Source organism: Tetrao urogallus (assembly GCF_951394365.1).
Source record: "Tetrao urogallus genome assembly, chromosome: 26".
Lineage (NCBI taxonomy): Eukaryota > Metazoa > Chordata > Aves > Galliformes > Phasianidae > Tetrao > Tetrao urogallus.
In genome coordinates, this window is record NC_136839.1 from 1,291,802 (window position 1) to 1,314,249 (window position 22,448).

The 22,448-nt window shown below is 61.1% G+C and overlaps 3 protein-coding genes across 3 annotated transcripts in view; 2 read left to right on the plus strand and 1 right to left on the minus strand.

Annotated features, from left to right (window-relative positions):
- Window positions 1–1,103: 1,103 nt before the first annotated feature.
- On the plus strand, window positions 1,104–8,990 carry GPR179 (G protein-coupled receptor 179; the record flags this gene model as incomplete). Its single annotated transcript, XM_079547192.1, has 11 exons — window positions 1,104–1,750; window positions 2,167–2,275; window positions 2,941–3,028; window positions 3,136–3,326; window positions 3,435–3,503; window positions 3,929–4,038; window positions 4,118–4,356; window positions 4,456–4,594; window positions 4,695–4,800; window positions 5,432–5,572; window positions 5,823–8,990. The coding sequence occupies exons 1-11, from the start codon at window positions 1,272–1,274 to the stop codon at window positions 8,988–8,990; spliced, it is 4,839 nt and encodes a 1,612-aa protein (XP_079403318.1). The 5' UTR covers window positions 1,104–1,271.
- Window positions 8,991–10,444: 1,454 nt separating this feature from the next.
- Window positions 10,445–13,766, minus strand: MRPL45 (mitochondrial ribosomal protein L45; the record flags this gene model as incomplete). The annotated part of the gene is made up of 8 exons (XM_079546979.1): window positions 10,445–10,635; window positions 10,801–10,974; window positions 11,048–11,197; window positions 11,581–11,629; window positions 12,225–12,323; window positions 12,469–12,586; window positions 13,029–13,224; window positions 13,722–13,766. 8 exons carry the CDS (start codon window positions 13,764–13,766, stop codon window positions 10,576–10,578), a joined length of 891 nt encoding a protein of 296 aa, XP_079403105.1. The 3' UTR covers window positions 10,445–10,575.
- A 3,305-nt stretch (window positions 13,767–17,071) lies between these two features.
- Window positions 17,072–22,448, plus strand: part of NPEPPS (aminopeptidase puromycin sensitive) — a gene marked incomplete at its 5' end in the record, with an annotated part of 29,111 nt that continues 23,734 nt past the window's right edge. The window contains one exon of the mRNA XM_079547075.1: window positions 17,072–17,194. Within this exon, the coding sequence (XP_079403201.1) occupies window positions 17,072–17,194 (123 nt within the window). The remainder of the gene's footprint in view (window positions 17,195–22,448) is intronic.

Here is a 22,448-nt window from a genome sequence, read left to right on the forward strand (position 1 = left end):
GCCACGCCCCTCAGCTTCCGGTCTTGGCCACGCCCCCTCACCAGGCTCCAGTCCACGATCCCCGAGGCCACGCCCATAACGCAAATGGCCACGCCCCCTCCAGGCACCGCCCATCGTCTGCGAGGCCACGCCCACGTTCTCGAGGCCCCGCCCGTGTCTCTTGAGGCCACGCCCACGCCCTTGAAGCCACGCCCCCTCGGCCGAGTGGGGAAATTGAGGCACGGCGCTGCCGTTCCTGCACCTTCAGTTTCCCCTCTCAGCCAGGAGGGAACCGGACGCCCCCCATCCCGGGCCACAGGCTGCCCTGCGTGCCCCCCCTCCCCACGTCCGTCCCTGCGTGTTTTGGGGGCTCTCAGCATCCTCTGAAGGGGAGACGGGGAGCAGGATTATGGGATGCTGGGTTCTGGGATACTGGGATAACGGGATGCTGGGATGTTGGGATAACGGGATGCTGGGGTGATGGGAAGCGGGATGTGAGGATGCTGAGAGCAGAGGTGCCGAGATAATGGGATGCTGAGATAACTGGATACTGGAATAACAGGGTGCTGTGATGCTGGGATAACAGGACGCAGGGATAACGGGACGTGGGGGTGCTGGGATGGTGGCATCACGGGTTTCTGGGGTAACGGGGTGCTGAGATGTTGGGATACTGGGATGACAGGGCAGTGGGATGCGGGGATATGGGGCTGTGAGGCTGTGGGGCCGGCACCCGGTTGCCATGGCGGCCCGTCGGGATGCTCTTCCGTCACGGCCGATCCGGGGGGGGGGGGGGGGGTTGTTGAGCTCCCCGCGGCGGAACCGGAGCCCGACGGCAGCACCGGGTGGGGACGGGCGGGGGACGGGGACGGGGGGGTCGGGGCGGTCAGAGCAGCGCCGAGCGCAGCGTGGGGCCGTGACGTCTGCGAAGGAGGAAAGCAGGCGGCGGTCGGAGCGCGGCTCGCGGGCACCGTGCCACCATGACCCCCCCGGGGGGGCCGCCGCTCTGGGGCGCTCCGGCCGCCCTCCTTCTCCTCCTCTTGCTGCTGCTGCTTCTGCCGCTGCGGGCGGGGGCTCCGCCGCCCCCCGACGACCCCCCGACGGATCCGCGGGGGGACCCGGAGGGCTCCGCGGCGCTTTCCTTCCTGCGGACGGGCGACGCGCGGCGTTTGGCCCTCACCAACTGCAGCCGCAGCGCCGCGCTGAGACCCCCGGGGCCCGACCCCCCCCCGGCGCTGCGAGCCGCCTTGCGGGCCGCCCCCGAAGCTCTGACCCAGGCGGCCAATTTCCTCAACATGCTGCTGCAGGGCAACGACCTCCGCGAGGCCAGCGTGGCCGAGGACGTGGAATGGTACCAGGCGTTGACGCGCAGCCTGGCGGGGGGGCACCCATGGGCGCGCCGCTCCCTGCTGGCCCTGGACGCCCACCCGGCTGCCCCCTCCCCCCGCCTGGTGCTGCAAGCCACGGCCGTCGACGGGGAGATCCACCTTCGGGACGTGTCCGCGCCGGGGAACCGCAGCTCGGACGGCGAATGGGTGGCGGAGCTGCGGGAACGACGCGGTCCTCCGCTCCGCAAACGGGTGCTGAGCAACGACCTGCGCTCCATGGAGACCCCCAAGTGGCGGCGGGGCGATGGGTACGTGGCGGGGCCGGGCCACGTGCGGTGGTCGCAGCCGTTCCTCGAGTGCCGAGATGGGAAATTCGTCCCCGTTTGGGCCGTCGCTCTGTCTGCTGCCTTCTATGGGCTGAAGCCCGACCTCAGCCCCGAGTTCAAGTGAGTGAGAGGGGGAGGAGAGGGGAGGGATGGGGAGATGTACTTGTGTGCATGCATTTGTGTTGGCGTGTGCGTGTGTGTGCGTGTTGGGAAGCGTGTTTGTGCAGCTGTGTGTGCGTGTGCACGTGTGTGAGTGCATGAATATGTGTGTGTGCACGTGTGTGCATGCGTGCATGTGAGACTGCATGCATGCGTGTGCATCTTTGGGGGATGCTGGGAGACACACGCGTGTTGCTGTGCATGCACGTGTGTGCAGTGCTGTGCACTTGTGGGTGTGAGACCCTCCCGAGGGGCAGGACCTCTCCAGATGGCTCTGTGTCCCGGCACCCGGCTCTGCCACCGCTGTTTCCCCCCCCCCCCAACCCCCCCGGTTCCCGTGTGCCCCCTCCCGGTCTGACCCCATCGCGGCTTTGCAGGGGAGCCGTGCGGGTGGACATCGAGCTGCGGGATGTGGGCATCGATCAATGCGACAGCGGGACGGGGTGGTTCGCGGGCACCCACCGCTGCGATCTCAACAGCACCCAGGTACCCAGACGGCACCGATCCCAGCATTAAACCCCCCACTTCCCCCCCCCCCCACCTTCTAGAGCCCGGTCGGATCCCCTCGCGCAGTGGGGCCGCCCCGCTCCCCCCTCCCCCCGTCGCACCGTCCCCTCCGCCCGTCCGTCGGTGCTGATCCGCCCCCCCCCCCCCGCCCCCATCTGCCGCTCCCGCACCGCTCTGCGGTTTATTGTGCAAATCTCCCTCCCTCGGCAGCGCCGTGGGGTGACCCGGCTGCCACCCGCGTCGGGACAGCGGGGACCGATGGGCAGAGCATCCCCGGGGGGGTTGGCGCTGACCCCCCCATCGGCTGCGCCCACCCCAACTCAGAGTTCGGGGCGAACCCGACGGGTCTGAGCGGCGTCCCGACCCCCGGAGGTGCCCCCCGTCCCCCCCACCCGCATGGATTAGGGGCCGCTCCGCCCCCCCGGATTAGCAGCGCGCCGCATTAGGTGTCCATTTAGGTTTTAGGGGGGGATTTGGGTGCCAGGCTTTGGCTTTTAATTCCCAAATGTTTAACCGCTGCGTTGCGGAGGAGGTGGAGGGGGGGGAATCGGCTGTCACCGAGCCGCCGCAGCCCCCGCTGCCCTGTGGGGTTACGAGCGCAGTGCGGGACGACCCCGCAGAGCAGCCGTACCCCCACCCCGCAGTGCGTCCCGCAGCAGAACCGCGGCTTCGTGTTGGGGCAGTACGCGTGTCGCTGCAAGCCGGGCTTCTACGGGCTCAGCGGCGGGGCAGGTGCGTGCCGTGCGACCCCCCGACCCCCCCCCCCAAAGCCCCGCAGGGCGCACGGGGCGATGCTTTGGGACCCCCCAAATCCCCCCCCCCTCCCGTTCCATCCGCAGTGCCGCCTGAGGATGCCGCTCGCTTGGCGTGCCGCCGGTGCCGGGAGGGCTGTGCGAACTGCCGGGACGATGCGCCCTGCGAGGTGCAGGAGGATCGCGCGTTGCGTGCGGCCGTGCTGTGCTGCCAGGCGTGCTGCATGCTGGCCGTGTTCCTCTGCATGCTGCTCGCTTATCACTGCCGGCGGAGCAAGGCGAGAGCAGCGCGGGGTCCTCACGATCCCATCTCCTCGGGCCCCCCCCCCCGAGGGACGCCCCCCCTCCGGGCCCCGGGCGCTGCTGATGGCCCTCTGTCCCCGCAGAGGATCCGGGCTTCGGGCGTTGTGCTCCTGGAGACGATCCTCTTCGGGTCGCTGCTGCTCTACTTCCCTGTGAGTGCGCGGCCAAATTCCCCCCCTGCTGCTCCCGCACCTCCCTGCAGAAAGCCCCACAGACCGTGGGCTGCACCCTGCTGCCATGGGGCAGAACTGGGTCCCACGGGGCTTTGCCGTGGGTCAGGATGGCGCCACGCAGGACACAGCACTGTCGGCATTGCCGTCACAGATCTGACAGCTGTGGGCAGAATCTTCTTAGGAAACCAAACCTCCTTCCTCCTCGCCATGGCCGTGGGACCCCCGCCCAAACCCCCTCTGTGTGCCAGAGAGCAAAGGCTGGGCTGGGAGCCCGGCCGTCCCCAGGCTGCCACTTGCCACAGCCTTTCCCCTTTCTCCCCGACACCTCGGGATCTGTGCGCTGAACACGGGCACGGCTCTGCAGCCCCGCACCACCACCACCATCCCCCATCCCCCCCCCACAGGTCTTCATCCTCTACTTCAAGCCCAGCACCTTCCGCTGCATCGCTCTGCGCTGGGTGCGTGTGCTGGGCTTCGCCATCGTGTACGGCACCATCACCCTAAAGCTGTACAGGTAATGGGGAACGGGGGGGGGGGTCCTGCTGGGATGCTGGATGAGGTCCGACCCCACGCTCACCCCCGGTGTCCCGCAGGGTGCTGAGGGCGTTCCTGGTCCGTGCAGCGCAGCGTGTGTCCTACACGGCCAGCGGGCGCGTGTTGCGGGCTCTGGGGCTGCTGCTGCTGCCCCCGCTGTGGTTTCTGGCAGCGTGGACCGTGGCAGCATTGGAGAACGTCGGCCGGAACGTCCCGCTGGTGGTCCGTGCGCAGACTGCCCGAGGGCTGCACTTCTCCGTCTGCAGCCACGACCGCTGGGATTACATGATGGTGGTCGGTGAGAGACGGCTGAGCGCCCCCTCCCCGGGTGCCCGCAGCCCTCCCCGCTGCTCCGCGTACCCACAGAGGTGCCCATGCCGTGTGCTTTGTCCTGCAGCCGAGCTGCTGCTCCTGCTGTGGGGCAGCGCGCTGTGCTGGGCTGCGCGTGTGGTGCCTTCCGCCTTCCACGAGCCGCGCTATATGGGCATTGCGCTGCACAATGAGCTGCTCCTCTCGGCCGCTTTCCACGCCGTCAGGTACGGTGCGGGATGCCCACGTGGCCGCAAAGCATTCCTCTGCACCGTGGGTGTGGGGTTGGAGCTGTGGGACCCCGCGGTGCCTCCTTCCCCCCTCCAGGTTCATCGCGGTGCCGTCGCTGCACCCCGACTGGATGCTGCTGCTCTGCTTCGCCCACACCCACGGCACCGTCACCGTCACCCTGGGGCTGCTTTTTGTCCCCAAGGTAACGCACGGCCCTAAGCCCGCGGCTATGGGGGATGGGGAGGCGGTGGGGTGGTGGTGGATATGGGATGATGGCTATGAGGAGGTGGCCCGTGGGGTGGCGGTGTGGGATAGTGAGCGGTGGGGTGGTGGCCGTGGGGAGTTGGGCAGTGGGGAGGTGGGATATGAGGAGGAGGGCAGTGGGGTGGTGGTTATAGGGAGGTGGGCAGGGGGGTGGTGGATATGATGGAGGTGGGTAACGGGGTTATGGTGGCTATGGGGAGGTGGGATATGGGGAGGTGGGCAGCGGGGCGGTGGTTATGAGGTGGTGGCTGTGGGGTGTTGGGTGTGGGATGATGGCTATGGGGAGGTGGCTATGGGGTGTTGGGCTGTGGGGAGATGGGATACGAGGAGGTGGGCAGCGGTTCTAAGGTGGTGGCTATGGGGTGATGATTATGGGAAGGTGGGTAGTGGTGATTATGAGGTGACGGGTATGGGAGGTGGCTATGGGGAGGTGGGATATGGGGAGGTGGGCAGTGCGGGTGGTTTATGGGGAAGTAGGCAATGCAGAGGCGGTTATGGGGCGGCGGTTATGGGGAAGTGGCCGCGGGCTCCGATGTGTTTGGGGCTCCCTTCGAGCTGCCCCGCCGCAGTTCCTGCACGCCGGATCGCCGCTGCGGGAGGAGATCGCGGCGGAGGTGTACGAGGATGAGGTGGACGCGCGGCGCTCCGGGCTGAGCAGCAGCATCGCGTCCGCATGGAGCGAGCGCAGCTTCGACCCCGATGACATCCGGGTGGGTGACACGCTCGGGACCTTCTTTTGACGCTCGCTGTGCCGCTCCGCACAGGAAGAGGTGCCTGTTGCGATCTTTCTCCTGATGCAAAGCGGGGGGGCCGGTGGGAGGACGGGGCTGGGCGGTCTCCCCTTCGCGGGGACGCGGTGAGGGCGCATCGCGGGGCGGTGCGGATCGGACGGGCGCGGCGTCGGGTCCCGGTTCGGTCCCGTCGGACGCGCTCCCCCCCTTTTGTCCCCCACCCCCCCAGGAGGAGCTGAAGCAGCTGTACGCGCAGCTGGAGATGCTGCGGACGAGGCGGATGGCGGCCCGCAACCCGCACCTCCCCGCGCCGCCCCCGGCCCGCAGCTCCGGCAGCCGCCGCTCTTCGTCCAAACGGCCGCACGACGGTACCGGCGGGGGGGGACGGGAGGGGGGCGGCCAGCTCCGATCCCGCAGCTCCGAGCATCCGGACGCGGCGGCGGGGGGCTGCGCGGAGCCTTCCGACAACGAATCTCTGTGCGCCGCTCCGCTGCTGCCCAGATCGGCCAGCGCCCAGCAGCTCGGGGGGCACGGGCAGCCCACCCGGCTCCGCGCGGTGCTTCTGCAGAAGTCGCTGAGCGCCGGTGCGGGCGCGGTCACCCCGTCCTCGGCACCCTCGGAGCAGGAAGGGGTGTCCCGCTGCACCGCCGCAACCCCGGCCGCTGCCACCCCCCCCGCCCCGCTGCCGGACGGGGGTCCCCCCCGTGATGCTTCCCCCCCGGCTGACAGCAAGGGGACGAAACGCGTCACTTACGCGCCCGTTAAAAGCGTCAGCGCGGACGGCCCCCATCCCGCGGGGCGGGTGCGCGTGGTGGTGAAGAGGACCCCCCCGCCCCCCCCCGTGCGCTACCAGAGCCTCCCGCACCGCCACGGGAACAGCGCGGAGCCTCCGGGGCCGCCTGCGGGGACGGCAGCGAAACCCGCGTCCCCCCCGTCGGGGTTGCGCTCCGCTCCCCCCACCCCCGCCGAGGTTTGTCCGTGGGAGCTGCTCCAGGAGGAGATGCTGAGGCAAAAGCAGAATAGCGGCGAATCTCCGACCTCCGACCCCCCCGGGGACACGGCGGGGACCCCCCCGAGCCTTAAGCCGCCCCCACAAAAGGCTTTCAGAAGTTTGGGGTTCGCCATCAGAGCCATCAACCGCTCCAGAGCGAAACGCAGCCTGAAAGGAAGCAGAGAGAGCAGCGATCTGAAACGGGGACGTGAGCAGGAGGAGGATGGCGGGGGGGCGCAGCCCGGTCTGATAGAGACCCCCCCGCCGCCTCCAGCAGGGAGCAGCCCAGATCCCAACCTGCAGGATGGGGATGTGGACCCCTCTCAGTGCATCACCGCCAGCTCTGCATCCGAGACCCCAATGATGGGGGACAGCGAGGGGACGGCAGAGGGACAGGAGGATGGTGCTGGTGGGGGGGGCACGGGCGCTGGTGAGGGTCCGATGTCACCCTCGGTGGCCATGCAGCCCTCTGGCACTGATGCCCTGTGTGTAGCACTGAGTGCAGGGAGTGTGGGGCCGAGGGCTGAGGTCTGTCCCTGGGAAGCACTGAGTGCCCCGGGGGGGTCTGCGTCCCAGCAGGAGGGAACCGGGGGGGTCCCAACGGTGGGAAGCAGCCCCATGAAGGCGCTGGGGAAGGGTGGCAGCCAGCCTGCTGCTTGTGGGGGGGGGAGCGAGGGGCTGCCCACCAGGAGCAGGAGTGCAGAGGCGGGGGTCTCCCCATGGGACACAGAGAGGGGGGCTGGGGGGCAGGGAGGAGCGCAGCTGGATGTGTGCAGGGTTCTCAAAGGGGGCGGCAAACCCGGGTGGAGGGGGACCGAGGAGCACAGAGCACAGCAGGCTGAGAGGGGTGGGGGTCTGGGGGGGCGCGGGGACACCTGGATCTCTGCAGTGAGCACTGAGAGGGGGGATGCTGAGCCAAGGAAATCCCAGAGTGCAGAGATCTGCCCCTGGGAGGAACAGGGGGGATCAGGGGTCAGCAAAGCAGAGATCTGCCCTTGGGAGGAACAGGGGGGATCAGGGGTCAGCAAAGCAGAGATCTGCCCTTGGGAGGGACAGGGGGGATCAGGGGTCAGCAAAGCAGAGATCTGCCCTTGGGAGGAACAGGGGGGATCAGGGGGGAGCAAAGAGGAGATCTGTCCTTGGGAAAGTCAGGGGGGGTTAGGAGGGAACAAAGCAGAGATCTGCCCTTGGGAGGAACAGGAGGGATCAGGAGTCAGCAAAGCAGAAATCTGCCCCTGGGAGAGTCAAGGTGGGTCAGCGGGGAGCAAAGCAGAAATCTGCCCTTGGGAAGGACAGGGTGCATCAGGTGGGAGCAAAGCGGAGATCTGTCCTTGGGAGGAACAGGAGGGGCCAGGGGTCAACAAAGCAGAAATCTGCCCCTGGGAGAGTCAGGGGGGGCCAGGGGGGAGCAAAGAGGAGATCTGCCCCTGGGAAACGGCCACCCCCCCTGCGGAGCAGCCGAGGATGAAGCTGAGCTCTGGGGGGGCTGCGAAGCGCATCACACGTCAGGCAGCTCTCGTCAGCCCTGCAAGGTCCATGGAGAGCATGGGGGTGTCCCGCAGTGCTGAGAGCCCAAAGGCAGAGATCTGCCCTTGGGAGACCCTGGGGAGCTCCGGGGGCAGAGAGGAAATCTGCCCCTGGGAGGGGGCTGCTCCCCCATCTGATAAAGGGGAACTGAGAGAAGCCCAGGAAGGTGCATCGGGAGGGGGCAAAGGCGCTGCTGCACGTCGGGGTCTGCAGAAAGAGAGGGGAGGAAACGTGTCTGCAAAGCAGAGGGGCAGTGGGGAACGTGAGGCCGTGTGCCCCTGGGAGAGCGCAGAGCTCTGCACATTGAAGGGTCAGGAGCCCAGAGCCAGGGATAAAGCTGAGATCTGCCCCTGGGAGGAAGATTTGGAGGAAGGAGCTCCGGGGAAGGCAAAGAGCCTGGGTGATTCCAGAGCTGCAGGGATGGGGAGCAGCCAACGTGAGGCTGTGTGCCCCTGGGAGAGCGTGGGGGCAGAGGAGCCAGCGCTGAGCGCGGCAACGGGGAAAGAAGGATCCAGAAAGCGTGAGAGCGCAGAGAGCAGAGCTGCCGTCTGCCCATGGGAAGCAGCAGAGCCCGGTGCTGGGCAGGAGAGCTGCAGCCCTGGAGAACAGCCCAGGAGAGCGGCCCCTGTTGGGGTCAGGGAGCACCGGGCGCTGCGCCGCATCCTGCCTGCGGCACCGGGGCGAGCTCACACAGCACAGCAGCACAGGGAGCCCAGCACAGCTGAGGTCTGTCCCTGGGAAGCCGAGGAGGGTCCGGAAGCCCCCAGCAGCCCAACCCTGGGAGCGGTTGCTGTGTGCCATGGGGAGAAAAGCCCTGGGGAGGGTGAGAGGGATGCAGGAACGTCCAGCGCTGAGGTCTGCCCGTGGGACTGTGAGTAGAACTCAGCTCAGCCCTGGGGTGCAGGGAGCTGCCCACACTGCGGGGATGGGGGTGGAAGCGTCCAACAAAGCCACGGTGCTGCAGCAACGGGGCAACGATGCTGCCTGTGTCAGAGATCCAGGCTCTGAACTGTTTGGGCATCACAGAGGTTCGGAGCCGAATGGCATCAGGGCCCCGAGCGCCATGGGGCTGCGGTTCGTGCTCTGTCATGAGCTCAGGGGGAGGCAAAGCAGGGGCAGCTGCAGTGCAGCATAGAGGAGAGCAACTGCCCAGAGCCCAGCGCTGCTGGATGCGGGGCTCATCCCACCATCCCTTCTCCATTTGCTTCCTCTCTCCTTGGGAGGAGCATTGGGATCTCCAGCACCAAACATCCATCACCCACTCGCGTAAGGAAGCGTACAGATAGGAAATAAATATTTACCCTGAGTGCTCGCAGTGGCTGATTAACGGGGGGGATGCTCAGGGATGAGCTGCAGCAGAGAGGCTGTAAAGAAAGCCCAGGAACAGCAGTGCTTTAATCACAGCAAATATCACAGCCCAAATATCAGCAAAGGTGACGGGGAGACAAGGCTAGACTGGAAAGAAATGCTGCTCTCCTGGAAAATGCACTCCCTTAGTTCAAAACCTGAGCAGAGCTGTGCCCATGGTCAGGCCTGAGCCACGTCCACCAAGCAGGCAGCTCACACTACTCTGCTCCCAGCCCCCCTGCCGTGTGCTGCAGCACTGCCTCACAGCAGAGGGCTGCATGCAGTGGGATCCTCCAGGAGAGGCAGACAGATTGTGACACCCCCAATTACCAAGAGGTGATGGGGATTCCAACTCTGGCTGCTCTCCTAGCAGAGCGTGACAGTAACACAGAACAGCATCCACAAAAGGGCTGAGTGCTCAGGCGTGAGGCTTTCAGACACACAGCCTGCAGAAGCACAGGGCCTGCTGTCAACGTCACCACGTGCACAGGATGGTGCCAGCTACCCATTAAGGACATCTGCTGCGAGGCTCCTGAGTGCCTGCAGCCAATGCTTTGAAACACAGCAGCTGTGAGAAGCGCTGCCTTCTGATGTTAGCTGACACAAACACTGAGCTTATGAATCACAAGTTTTATGGCCAGCAACAAGCACGCGTTCAGCAGGACTCCAAGTGCAGCATCCACCCAGGAGAAACCAATTTAAAGCGTGCTTGTTGCCCTTCTGGTAAAATAACTCGACATTTGTGCAGAGGGGGGAAAGAATGGGAAAAGGAATCACCACCAGCTTCTGCTGCAGACTTTAATGAGAGCCCCCAGGTTTATCCTATGCCCCACGTCTGCTCAGATGTGTGCTGACAGCAGCTCTAGCCGTGCAAGCACAGAAGTCAGCCAGGAGAGCAGCCCCACAGCCCTCAGAGCTCACGTGAGCCGCCTCCCCAGCCCCTCTTGCTCCTTTTTTCAGGCAGTCTCTCAGTGCCTGGAGTCCATTTCTGAAGCTGCTTCGTTTGCTGACTGCACTGAAGGCACAGCGACGTCCGTCCTGCTGCCTCCACAGACATCCCCTGCTTTGTCCCTCAGGGTTGTTTGCACTTCTCTCCGAGTACAGGCTCTGAAATTCCCTACTTCATTTCCTCATACTCTTGTGAGGGATCCAAGGCTGGGCCAGGAATCATCACCGTCTGAAACAGCAAGGACAAAAGTCAGCGTGGCGTGCAGCTGTAGTAAGAGCATGAGGGAGGGTGAGCAGAGGGTTCTGGCAGTGGCACTGCCTGATGTGAGGAACAAAGGAACACAGAGCACCTGCACTTTGCAGACAGGGGCCACGCTGTTCCTCACGGCTTTACCTTCACAATGGGGTCCTTTGGTGGAGCCCACGCTGGGACGATCTTGCCGTGCATCCTCCACGCGCCGTACGGGTTGACCAAGTACCTCTCAAACACAACATATTCCAGAACGTCCTTGGGCAGCTGCTCCCCGCCGTACATCAGCCTCCCAAAGCGGTCGTAGATGGCCAAAGTCTGCAAACAGGAAGATGCATTGAGCTGGAATCAGCTGGGAAAGGCAGGACGGAGGGATGGGGGGGACACACACCTGCCTGCTGTGCATCCGCACCGTCACCTGCCCGTACAGGTTGCCCTGGTTCACAATGCTGGTGCATCGGATGTGAACCACTCGTGGAGGCTCCAGTGACTCCACGAAGCTCCACCGGATGGTTTTGTACCTGTTGCCACGGACCATGTCCTGGAAAGCAACAGAAAAAGAAGTCAGCACCAACTGCATCGCGGCGCGAATCGAAGAAGCCAACTGCTGCAGGCGGGTTGTGAATGAATGCTGCATTACTAGTCAGGCCTGTGCTTTGCTTTCCTGTTTTGTCTGTACTGCATTTGTGTGAGAGGAAAAAAAAAAAGGGATAATTTCTCATCTCTTCCGCAGCCTTTTCTCTAAACCCAATCAAGGTTGGCTGGATGTTGTGTTGTGTTGTGTTGTGTTGTGTTGAGGGACATGGTTTAGTGGGAGCTATTGGGAATAGGTGAACGGTTGGACTGGATGAGCTTTTAAGTCTTTTCCAACCTTGGTGATTCTATGATTCTATGATTCTAAGGAACACCCAGATAAACACCTACCGGGTAGCAGCGCTCTGTGACCAGGGAGTGAAGTTTCTGCTTGTTGAAACTGCAAGTGAAACAGACCCCCAGTTACTCAGATACAAGCATTGTGAAGAGGCTTACTCACAAACTCCTGCTTCTCCAGGCGATTCGCAACCCTCTGGCAAAGCAGAAGAAGGGAGACTCTCAGCTACGACCTCAGCATGAAGTCAGAGCACAAGGCTGCAGGGGAGACATGATGACAACCTTTGGAGGCCAGCCGTGGCCTAAATCCTCTGCTGATGTTTGGAATTGTAAGCGAGGATGATGCAGTTTTAAAATGTGTTCTATTACTAGAAAGTGGAGCGAATCAGTGGAATCCCTGTGGCACGGTGCTGAGCAGCCCTGAGCACACACTCATCTGCTGACAACACCAACGGTCCAACAGCTCATCTCCTTTTCAAGTCAGGTCAAGATGAATTTTCTGCAACTTGAACCTCATTAGGAAAAGCAAAAGTGTCTCCCAAACCACCAATGCCACCTCCTGTTCAAACAGATGAGGGCAGCAAAAGATAAAGTACTTGTTGCCAATGAAACACAAGGATACAGAGACAGGAAAACCAGAGCAGGTAAGCAAAGAGAAGCAAGTCCTACGTAACCCCACTGGTCAGAACGGGTCTTACTTTGCCAGACTGTTGTGAGCTTCAACATAGATCTCCTGTGCCATCTCTGGGAAAGTTTTAGTGCTGAAATTTGGATCGTGATCCTTTACCTTCCGCAGGCTGAAAAGACAAGAAAAAGCTCTGAGCAAATGAAAAATGTCTTCTGTGTGTTTCGGACGATGACGACTGCATTACCCAGCTGTGGTGCAAGACAAAATTGAGCAAAACTTCAGCACTAGAGACTAATTGAAAAGGAGGTACATACGCTAACTGAGAGGCAGCAGTCTGCTTCAGCTTCTCCATTCTTTGCTTCAGCCCATCTTTGGACAGGGAAGTCATGCGGGCATCGCCCTCAGGAGGGACGTAAGGGTCTATGATACTGGCTGCGTGAGAGAAGGGAGGTCAGGAGGGGAATCAAGGAGACAAAGAGGCAGCGCCTTGGTTGCTGGGGGTGGAGAAACACGATTGAAAACATTTGTAGGATGAAATAGGAGCACTGGGATAAATAATGGGGGCACCTCTCACTGCTGACAAGCTGTGCTACTGCCTGCTCTCACTGCCTGCTCTCCTCTTCCATGCAGCCCTGAGGTACGAGGACAAGGCAATCAGCAGCAGGGAGCACGGCCTCCCATGCTATTCCTGGTCCCTGGGTACAAAGGGGCCAACAGGAGACACAGGGCTGACAGCACCAGGGCAGCTGCTATCACTCCCCTGGGGCAGAGCAAGTCATTCGGTTTGCTGCATGCAGATAACTGTCAATGCAGTCACAGTACTTCTAGTCTGCCTTAGTTGTGCCTGTTAGAAGAGACCAGAGCAAAGTGCCACCTGTGCAGGCCAAGTAGAAGGCCCGTTCCACGCGATCCTCAGGAAATGTTCTGCCCAAGGACTGCAGCCTCTTCTCCTTCTCTTCAGGGGGCAGCTCCCGGGCCCATTCAGGGACAAAAAGTCTCCGCTTCGTCCTCACAGGGACAATGAGGCAGGCTGGAATGGCTCTGGGGGGATGGAGCAGTGATTCCATGGCCTAAGGGAGAAACAACAGAGCATGGGCTGAGCCCAAAGGTCAAGAAACAACACCAACACAGTGAGAGATTTCACCTCTTGTCTCCAGAGCACAGAAATGTCATCATCACCTCACACAGAACTGGGCTGGGAGAGAGAAACCACAGCCAAGGGAACGGGGGGAAAAGGGGAGGGGGGAAAAGAGGAGCAAGGAGAAAGGGAAAGGGGGAGAAGGGAAGGGAGGAAAGGGGAAGAAGGGGAAAGAAAAGTGGGGGGGGGGGGGGAGGTGGGAAAACGGGAGGGAAATCAGGGGAAAAGGGAGGGAAAGGGGAAAATGGAGGGAAGGAGAGGTGAGCAGGCCCTGCCCATGCCTGACCCCTCGGACACCGCCAACCCCTCTCCTCCGCTCCGCCCGCCCGGCTCCGCAGCTGACCCCATCCCCACAGCTCCCCGCGGCTCCCCACGTCGCTCCCCGCCCGACTCCTCAGCCCCCGTTAACGGCCCGCACAACCCGCGCACCCCGCGGCCCAGCCTGCTCAGCCCAACCGCCATGGCGGCCGCCATCTTGCTGCCGCAGGGCACGCCGGGAGAAGGGGGCGGAGCTTCCGGGGGGGGCGGGCGGCGCGCGCGCGCGGAGGGGGCGGGGCCAGCGGGAACCCGCGTGGCGGCGGAGAGTGGAAAATTCCATCGGGCGCGGGGGAGGCTCCGCCCTACGGCCGGCCGGGCGATGGGGGGGGGATTCCCCCGACCCCCACGTGTGATGCGATGGGGCGCTCGGCACCGTGCAACCTCCCCCCCCCCCCCCCCCCCCTGCGTCCCCCGTGCAATGTGCTGGAGCCCCTCGTGCACCGTGGAACAGATGCAGGGTCTGCTTCATTGCTCCTCCCGTGCAATGTCCCTCCGTGCCTCCCATGCACCGCATCCTGACCCCCTCCCCGGTGCAGCCACAGGGCAGCCCAGCAGTTCAGCTCGGCTCGGCTCGGCTCGGCTCGGCTCGGCTCGACTCGCTCCCATCTCCTGGCTGTGCTCCCGGGCACTGTTGATCTTGGCCAGGAGGAAGCGTTGCTCCATCGGACAGCTGGTTAATGTGTAGTGACGGCTCTTCTGTGTTCGAGACCGTTGATCCCAGCCCATGCTGCTATCGGGCCTGGCCCCCCCGCGCACCACAGGGGGTTCTTGCAGCAGCTGGGGGGAGCAGAGCGCGGCCACACACTGCAGTCTGCTCCAGCGATGCTGGTGGTGGCCAGTTATCATCCAGAGATGATAATTGATGGTGGCTCCAGCCAGCGTGTGACCCCTTGCAAATCTGCCTCATTCCACCCTATAGGGTTGCATGCCCCGGGGTGGGGTTTGGAAGGATGGGAGCACTGGAAAAAGCAGAGCACAGCTCAGCACCCAGGGCTGAGCTGCTTGCAGCTCTTCCACGCAGGGTTTGGCCGCGTTTGGCTCCATCCCTGCGTTACAGAGGTGCTTGTGCAACCCGCCCCAGGTACTTGGCCAACAGGAGGACAACGGGTGGCCTGGCACGCACTGCACGGCGCAGCACAGCACGCAGCACATGCAGCAGTGCAGAACGCCCAGCCCTGCTCCTGCTGCCCCACGGCTCCCAGCGCCGTCCCCTGCTCCCAAATGCCACAAATTCCTGCCCTAAGCCACCGCAGGACCTGCGAGGCAGGATTAGCCGGTGCCCTCCGGCTGCTCCCGCTCTTGGCAGGGATGGCAAAAACTCCAGCAGAAAAAGGGAGAAAGGGAAAGCCTCTCTGGGATCTGTCTATTGTTGGGTTTTTCCCTTGTTTCCCCAAGTAAAATGGTGCACAGGCAGGGCTCGGTGCAGACTTGGGGCTCCCCACCGAGCCCTGCTGTCTCCCCACGTTGGTGCCTCCACAGAACCCGTTTGCTCAGGATGCAGCAGAGGCTTCGCCAGGTTTCTCTCTCCCTTTTATCCCTTCTCTCGTGCTGCTTGCTGACAACAGCATCTGTCATGGAACAATGCAGCGGTGTGGGCCAGCAGCTGCTGCAGGGAGCAGGGCACCAAGCAGCCCGGGCTGCAGTCAGAGCTCTGTCCTCTCTCCTAAGCTGTTCCCAGAGCAGATCCATCCCTCCTGCCTGCATCCGTGCATCCTGCAGGCCTGGAGGAGCCCATCGTTTGGTGCTGCAGGCTCCTCCTGCCCTCAGCACATCCCTGTTCCCCTTTTGCTTGCTGCTGGCTTCTATGTGATCCAGCGAGACATCACAGCAAAAATAAATCTTCGGGTTTTGGTGGGTTTGCATGGCTTGCAGCAACAGAAGGCAATTATTGGCCCCATGGAGCGGCTCTGGGGCTGAACTGGCTCAGCACAGGGCAGGGCTGGGGAGGCTGGAATTCCATTTTTTTGCCCTTTTTCTTTCCCATATAAAGGCTTTATGAAGAATTTTTAAACTTCCTGCTGGTGTTTGTCACGAAAGCAGCCGGCCGTCCAGCAGCACCCACTTGGGACGTCGATTGCCCTGTAAATACCACTGGCTGTATTGAGCACGGAGCTTTCGAAGGCGGATTCTTTGCCTTGCATCTTCCACAAAGCCCGAGGAGCTGAGCTGGGTGTTTTGCAGCTCTTATGGGGCTGAGATGGGTGGATAGCAGTGCTGTGCTGCCTTATCTGGGCGCAGGGGCTGAGAGGCTGATTAATGCAGCAAAAAGGGCCCTGAGCTCCCAGATAGCGGAGCTGAAAGGATTGTCCATCTGTTCTCAGCACTGATCTGCACCTTGAGTGCTGTGCTCAGTTTTGGGCAGCAAAGAAAGGCATTGAGGAGTGCATGTAGAGCAGGGCAATGGGGCTGAGAGGGGTCCAGAGCACCGCAGCTCTGCAGGGAGAGGCTGAAGGAGCCAGGGTGGGTCAGCCTGGAGCAAAAGAAGCACAAGGAAGGGGGTTTATCTCGTCCCACAACCCCCTGTGGAGGCTGACAGTGAGCTGGCTTGCTCCAGGAATAAGCAATGGGATGAGAGGAGATGGCCTCACATTGCAGCAGGGTCAGATTGGGCGTTAGGAATGATTTTCATATCTAAGGGGGAAATGGTTTGAAGTTGAGGGAGAGAAGATTGAGGTTGGATGTCAGGGGGAAGTTCTTTGCTCTGAAAGCAGTGAGGTGCTGGAAGAGGGCTGCTCACAGGGGTTGTCCTTCTCTCTGGGCAGCTGTTCCAGCACCTCACCACTCCACCTGGGGGGTGTGAGAAGGCTAATGGAGGGGCCTGAGGGCCAGTGGGGGTGTTGGGGCCCAGTGGGGGGTCTGAACACGTCCATCCCTGGAGGCGTTCAAGGCCAGGTTGGATGGGGCAGCCTGGTATGAAGTGTGGAGGTCGGTGGCCCTGCATGCGGCGGGGGGGGGGGGGGTTGGAGCTTCGCGATCCCTGAGCCCCCTTCCAACCCAAACCATGCAGTGATTCTGTGGGTCGCTGTCCCTGCAGGCAGCGTAGTGGTGGTGTTGTAAGGGGGGGCGGAGCACAGCAGAGCCCAGCTGCCCCACACAACCCCCCATCCCAACCCTCCCCCCCCCCCCAATTCTCGCTCCCTACGGGGCGGGGCGGCGCGCACCCGTTACGCAACGCGCTCTCGCCTCTCTCTACGTGCGCGGCCGCGTGGCCGCCGCGGCGCGCGCACGCGCCGTCCCTCCTCCCCTCCTCCTCCTCCTCCTCCCTCTCGGCCTCCTCGTGCCGGGAGCGCGCGCGCGCCCCCGCCCCTCCCTCCCTGCCTCCCTCCCGCCGCCGCCGCCGCTCGCTGTATCGGTGCGGGGCCGCCGCCGCTCGCAGCGCCCCCCCCCCAACCCCCCCCACTCTTCCCTCATTCTCATTCCTCTCCGCCGCCCCGCCCCGCCGCTGGGGGGCGCTCTGCGCCATGCCGGCTAAGCGGCCCTTCGAGCGGCTCCCCGCCGACGTCAGCCCCCTTAACTACGGGCTGTGCCTTAAGCCCGACCTCATCGACTTCACCTTCGAGGGCAAGTTAGAAGCCGCCGTGCAGGTGAGCGCAATCCCTTCAACGTTCCCGGTAAGGCCGGGCAGGTGCAGGAGGGCCTCGGGTGCGGCCCCGCCCCGTGAGGCCTGGTCGGGGTGCGGGGGGTCGGGGTAGGCCGCGGTGTGAGGCGAGGGGGGGGAGGGGTGGAGGGAGAGATTGGGGGGGGGCGGCGGAGAGCAGCCGGGAGGCAATGGGGGTGTGGGGGTCAGTGGGGGGGGGGGTGTGAGGGGCCGATGTGGGGGTTGAGAGCCAGTGGGAAGTGTTGGGAGCCAGTGGGGGGGGGGAGGGTGTGAGGGTTAATGGAGGGGTCTGAGGGCCAGTGGAGGAGTGTGAGGGTCAGTGTGGGCCAGTGTGGGTCTAAGAGCCAGTGTTGGGGTTGGGGGCCAGCGAGGGGATCTGATGGCCAGTGGGGGGGTCTGAGAGCTAGCGGAGGAGTGTGAGGGCCAGTGGGGGGGTCAGGGGCCAAGGGGTTGACTGAGGGCCGGTGGGGGGGGGTGTGAGGGCCAATGTGGGGCTTGGGGGCCAGTGGGAGGACTGAGGGCAAGTGAGGGGGGCGGAGAGCTAGTGAGGAGGGATCTGAGATCCAGTGTGGAGGTTGAGGGCCAGTGGGGGAGTCTGAGGGCTAATGGAGGGGTCTGAGGGTCAGTGGGAGGGGTTTGGGGGGGCTGATATGGGTCTGAGAGCCAATGTGGGGGTTGAGGGCCAGCGGGAGGGTCTGGAGGCCAATGGGGGGGGTCTGAGGGCCAATGGGGGGTTGTTGGGGGCCAGTGAGGAGATCTGAGGGCCAGTGTTGGGTCTGATGGCCAGTGGGAGGTTGGAGGCCATTGGGGGGGGGGGTCTGAGGGCCAATTGGGGGTTGTTGGGGGCCAGTAGGGAGATCTGAGGGCCAGTGTTGGGTCTGAGGGCCAGTGGGAGGTTGGAGACCATTGGGGGGGGGTCTGAGGGCCATTGTGGGGGTAGAGAGTCAGTGGGGGGGGGATCTGAGGGCCAGTGTGGGGGTTGAGGGCCTGCAGGGGGCTGGGGGGCCAATGGGAGCTGCCGTGCGGTGCTCAGGGGGCTGCCAGAGCCTTTGTGGGTTGCAGCACTGTGGGACCCTCTTGGGGGGCTGAGCTGTGAGCCCTCGTGACCGCGGACCCGCAGGAGGATGAGTAAGTTTGTGTCATGTGGAAGAAATCCTGAAAAGAAAAAAAAAAAAAAAAAAAAAAAGAAAAAGGGTGTCAATGTACGTGCCGGTGTCAAACAGCACCGGTCCTCCCACAGCGTGCTGCCTTGGGGCTGCAGAAATTCCCCATCTCTTCCGCTTGGATCCCAAGCACCCATTCCTGCCTTCGCGCCCAAGTGCTGCTGCTCGGCCCTGGTACAGCTGTGGGGCTGCACTGCAAATGGGATCACTGCAATCAGCCCGGTTAAAAATAACACGGGGGGGAGGGGAGCGACGGGTTTTTAAGCCAGGCTGGGGCTGCTGGGAGTGAGTGGTGTTGAGCTGCAGCCGTGGAAACTTCGTTGAATTCCAGGAATCGTGTTGGTCCGGAGCCTTCTTATGGGTTTGGTGTGGGGTTTTGTGGCTTTTAGCCCTGCTGGGGTATGGTAGTGCTCTTTGCTGCTGTTGGAGGGATTGCTCAGTGATTTCTTAGGGCAGAGGCAGCACCTGACAGTGCAGCATTCTGGACTTTCTGACCAGCTGAGGGCATAAGGAAGAGCATTGATGCAGAGGGTTCAAGGTTGTCACCAATTCAGCTCTCGCTGTGGCGAGCGCGTTGTTCCCGTGGGAGAGAGAAACGGAGTAGGGGAATGTTTTAAAAGCCTCTAATATGATGCATCTTCATTCTGAAGCCTCTGAGTAACATAACAACCACGGGAGAGTTTCCAGGCTGCGTCCCAGGTGTGTGCAGAAGGTGGATGTGGTGAGTGCTGCAGATCTGAAGCTTGCTTGGCTGCTGGTGTCCCCAGCCTGGTGAAGGCACGCTCCAGAAAATGAGAGGATAACTTGTGCTCCTACTGGGGAGAAGAAGAACCAGCTCTCCAACAATGCTAGGTGCGAGGGAATGGCTCGCTTAATGAGAATGTGCTGACGTTTGCTGGTTGTGCCTTACTGAGTTGAGACTGAGTCTAGAAGAAACAACTCGCGTGCTTTTGGATCTCGTTGGCTCCGTTGAAGACCTGCTGACCATTTCTGTTAGCAGCTTTCGTAAAGTAGAGCGGGGTTCATCCTGCTTTCAGCATCCCTTGTGCAGGCCTGGAGGTGAAAGGGATTTAACAGTGAGACAAACTGGATTTTCAGGGTTTTGGGTAAGGAATGAACGTAATCATGAGATAGAATGCTTCTTCCTGAAAGTCCAGAAATGGTTTTGAATAATTAATAAAGCGTGATCGTTAGTCCCTCTGCCCCGTTCCAGTGTGATTATGGCTGGGCGAGTGGAAATCCACCTTGAGCAGTGAAAGGGGAGATGCTTCCTGATCGCAGGGCGAGTGCTGAAATGGAGACACCAAAATGGAGCAGGATTAAATGATGGGAACGTCGTTTATACGCTTCATACATGTTCGTTTGCTCTTCTGCATATTGAACAGCAAACTGGAATTAGCAGGGGCTGTAATTCCTAGTCAAGACACCAGGAGCAAAACACCTGATGGGTGAGTTTGTGCTGCTGGCTGTGAGCAGGGTTTGGCAGCTTTCTGTGTAGAGCTTTAAGCCTTTCAGCTTGAGCACCAGGCCCTGAAAAAGCTCTGCTGAGCCCTCGTGGCTGCGGGCACTGAGGCGTCTGTCAGGATCTGAACAGAAACACTTTGCTTTTCTGCCCCGCTGAGGAGTGATGCATCTCTTCCACGGCTTCAGAGAGCAAAGCCCTCCGTGATTCAGAAGATAAGGAGGCTGCTTCGGTGTCAGCAGTGAGCAGGCTGGTTTCGGAGGCTTAAAAAGAAAGAATACGTGCCTGTAGTTTATGATGGCACTTCAGGTTTTCAAGTTAGGGAAGTGACCCTGTGCCTGCTAATTGTTGTTCCCTGATAAAGGAACAATGCTCTAATCTGTCCCATGATAACATTTAATACTTAGCTGGTGAAGTGCGTGGCGGCCTAACTCCAAAGTTTTGAGTGCTTACCTGAGATCCTTAAATCATGTCAGTCGTGGTCATAGGAGTACGTTGGAAGCCTGGAGAATTATGTAACAATTATATAAACGGACAGTTTTCCATTGGCGTGGCTTAAAAGCCAGGAATCCTTGCAGGTTCCTCGTGAAATGGGGGCCTTTGGTCACAGCCAGGACGTGGGGAGGAGCAGATCCTGTGTGTCAGCTGTGGGTCTGGAGCAGCACCGCCTGCTATGGTCCTGCGCCCCTCCAGCAGCTGCACTCCTGGAGCTGTGAACCATTCATTTGGGGGTGTGGATGTTTCAGAATGAGCACAATGAAGATTTGGGTTGGGTTTTTCTTTTTGTTTTGTTTTATTATTATTATTATTATTTTTTTTGAGTGGAAGCAGTTGATCTCCTTTATTCATCTGTTAGCTGCAGATTCATTTCTTGCAGCCCTGGTGCTCGGGGGGCAGCCATCAGCACCGTGCTCTGCTCTGCTGGCTGCTGGGGTCGGTGCTGCTGCTGGAGGGTGTGGGGCACACAGGGGTCGTGCTGCCGGCCTGCTCTCCTGCACCGTGCTGAAAGGCAGGCGTGAGTAAGGCACAAACACAGCTGGCTGCTGAAGCTCAGCGTTCTGGGAGCCTCCAGGAGGGAATTCGCAGTGCTGGCACATCTCTGAGGGCTCAGCTGTCCGTGCAGGGCAGTGGGTGCAGTGCTGCCTGCCTGCTGCTGTCTGTGGGCAGCACAGCAGCGATTCCCCCCTTGCAAACTGCATTTGTACAGGAAGGAGTTCCCACCCTGAGGTGGATGGGCTCGTGCACGGGTCTTTCCCAGCCCCTTTAACGTGTCTTAGGGATGCTCTGTTATATTTAGCAGTGTTTAACCTGTATCTGTTGCTTTTAATAGGCTGATAAGGCAGAGTGAGCTGAGCTAAAGATACGCAGTCTTCCGATCTCGCTGCGTGCCGGTTAAAGATTGACACTCCAGCATGTAAACCTTGAGACATGGAGCTGTAACAGGTGTAGTATTTGTGCTCTGCATCTCCTGAGGTGGGCAGGAGGTGCTGAGTGTCGCACAGGCTTCTTATCCAGCTTTGTAGTTGACATTTGCAGCCCATTAAATCAGGTCTGAATTTGGGGAAGGTGAGCACTGAAGGTGCTGTGCTGAGCACTGCAGCCTCAGGAAGTGGGAATCTTTGCTCCTTTCCCCTCCAGCTCTGCATTTCACAGTGCTGAGGTGATGGCATTCATTACAGTTCCGGGGGGATTTGCTTGTCCATGCAGATTGTTCTCTTCTGAAGCACGTGTGGCTGCTGCAGATGGATGTAGGGATGGTCACTGGAGTGAAGGGGGTTTTTCCAGTGCTCCTATTGGTCTTGGCAGTGGTAATTTTACTGCTTGGCTACTTTGGTTTCCTCTAAGATACGAATTAATAAAACCTTCTCATACTTTTCTCACTGTATTCAGGAATTCTTAAAGAGCTGCATCTTAGAAGAGAACTGAAGTAATTTTAGTTGACTATTTTTAGAGGGTAAAAGCTGAAAGTGTGCATGCTGGCTGTAATGCTGCATTAAGGCAAGTATTGTGAAGCAGAGTTACAAGATGTAATTACCTGGACCTGCAAAAGGCCCTGCAGAATTCGTTTTGGCTGCAGAAGGTGTCTGCTGAGCACCCAGTGCAGTTTCAGGTAGGCTGGCATTCCACTGAAGCCATTCAAAATCTTGTTTCTCACGTCCTGAGAAAAGTTTTTCCATCGAGTCCTTTCCTGCTAGAGAAAACAAACGGCCTCACAGCATCTTTGAGTCATGTTTGGCACAGCTCTGCTGAAGTCTTCATTGTTTCTCACTGTCAGAATAACAGTGTAGGTGCCACCGTGCTCACAGCCCCTGGCCCTGGGCTCAGCCTGCCCATAGGAGGAAATGTAACTGGAAAGGAGCTGTAGAGCGCTAAGGCAAGAGTGATTTCATCTTTTTGTGCTAAATGAACATTGTGGTGTGCACAATAGTTGAGTAATCGGCCTTTTCAGCCCTTCTGTGCAGCACGACATTCCCTGGGAAAACTTTTTGGGTGCAGCTTTAGCTGGCATCTCAGATTTGCCTTTCCAGCAGCAAGTGCTGAGCGTGGAAGGGGACGTGCTGGGCTGGGAGAGCATCAGCACCAAAGCAGCTCAGTGTCTGCAGTGTGTTTTGGGG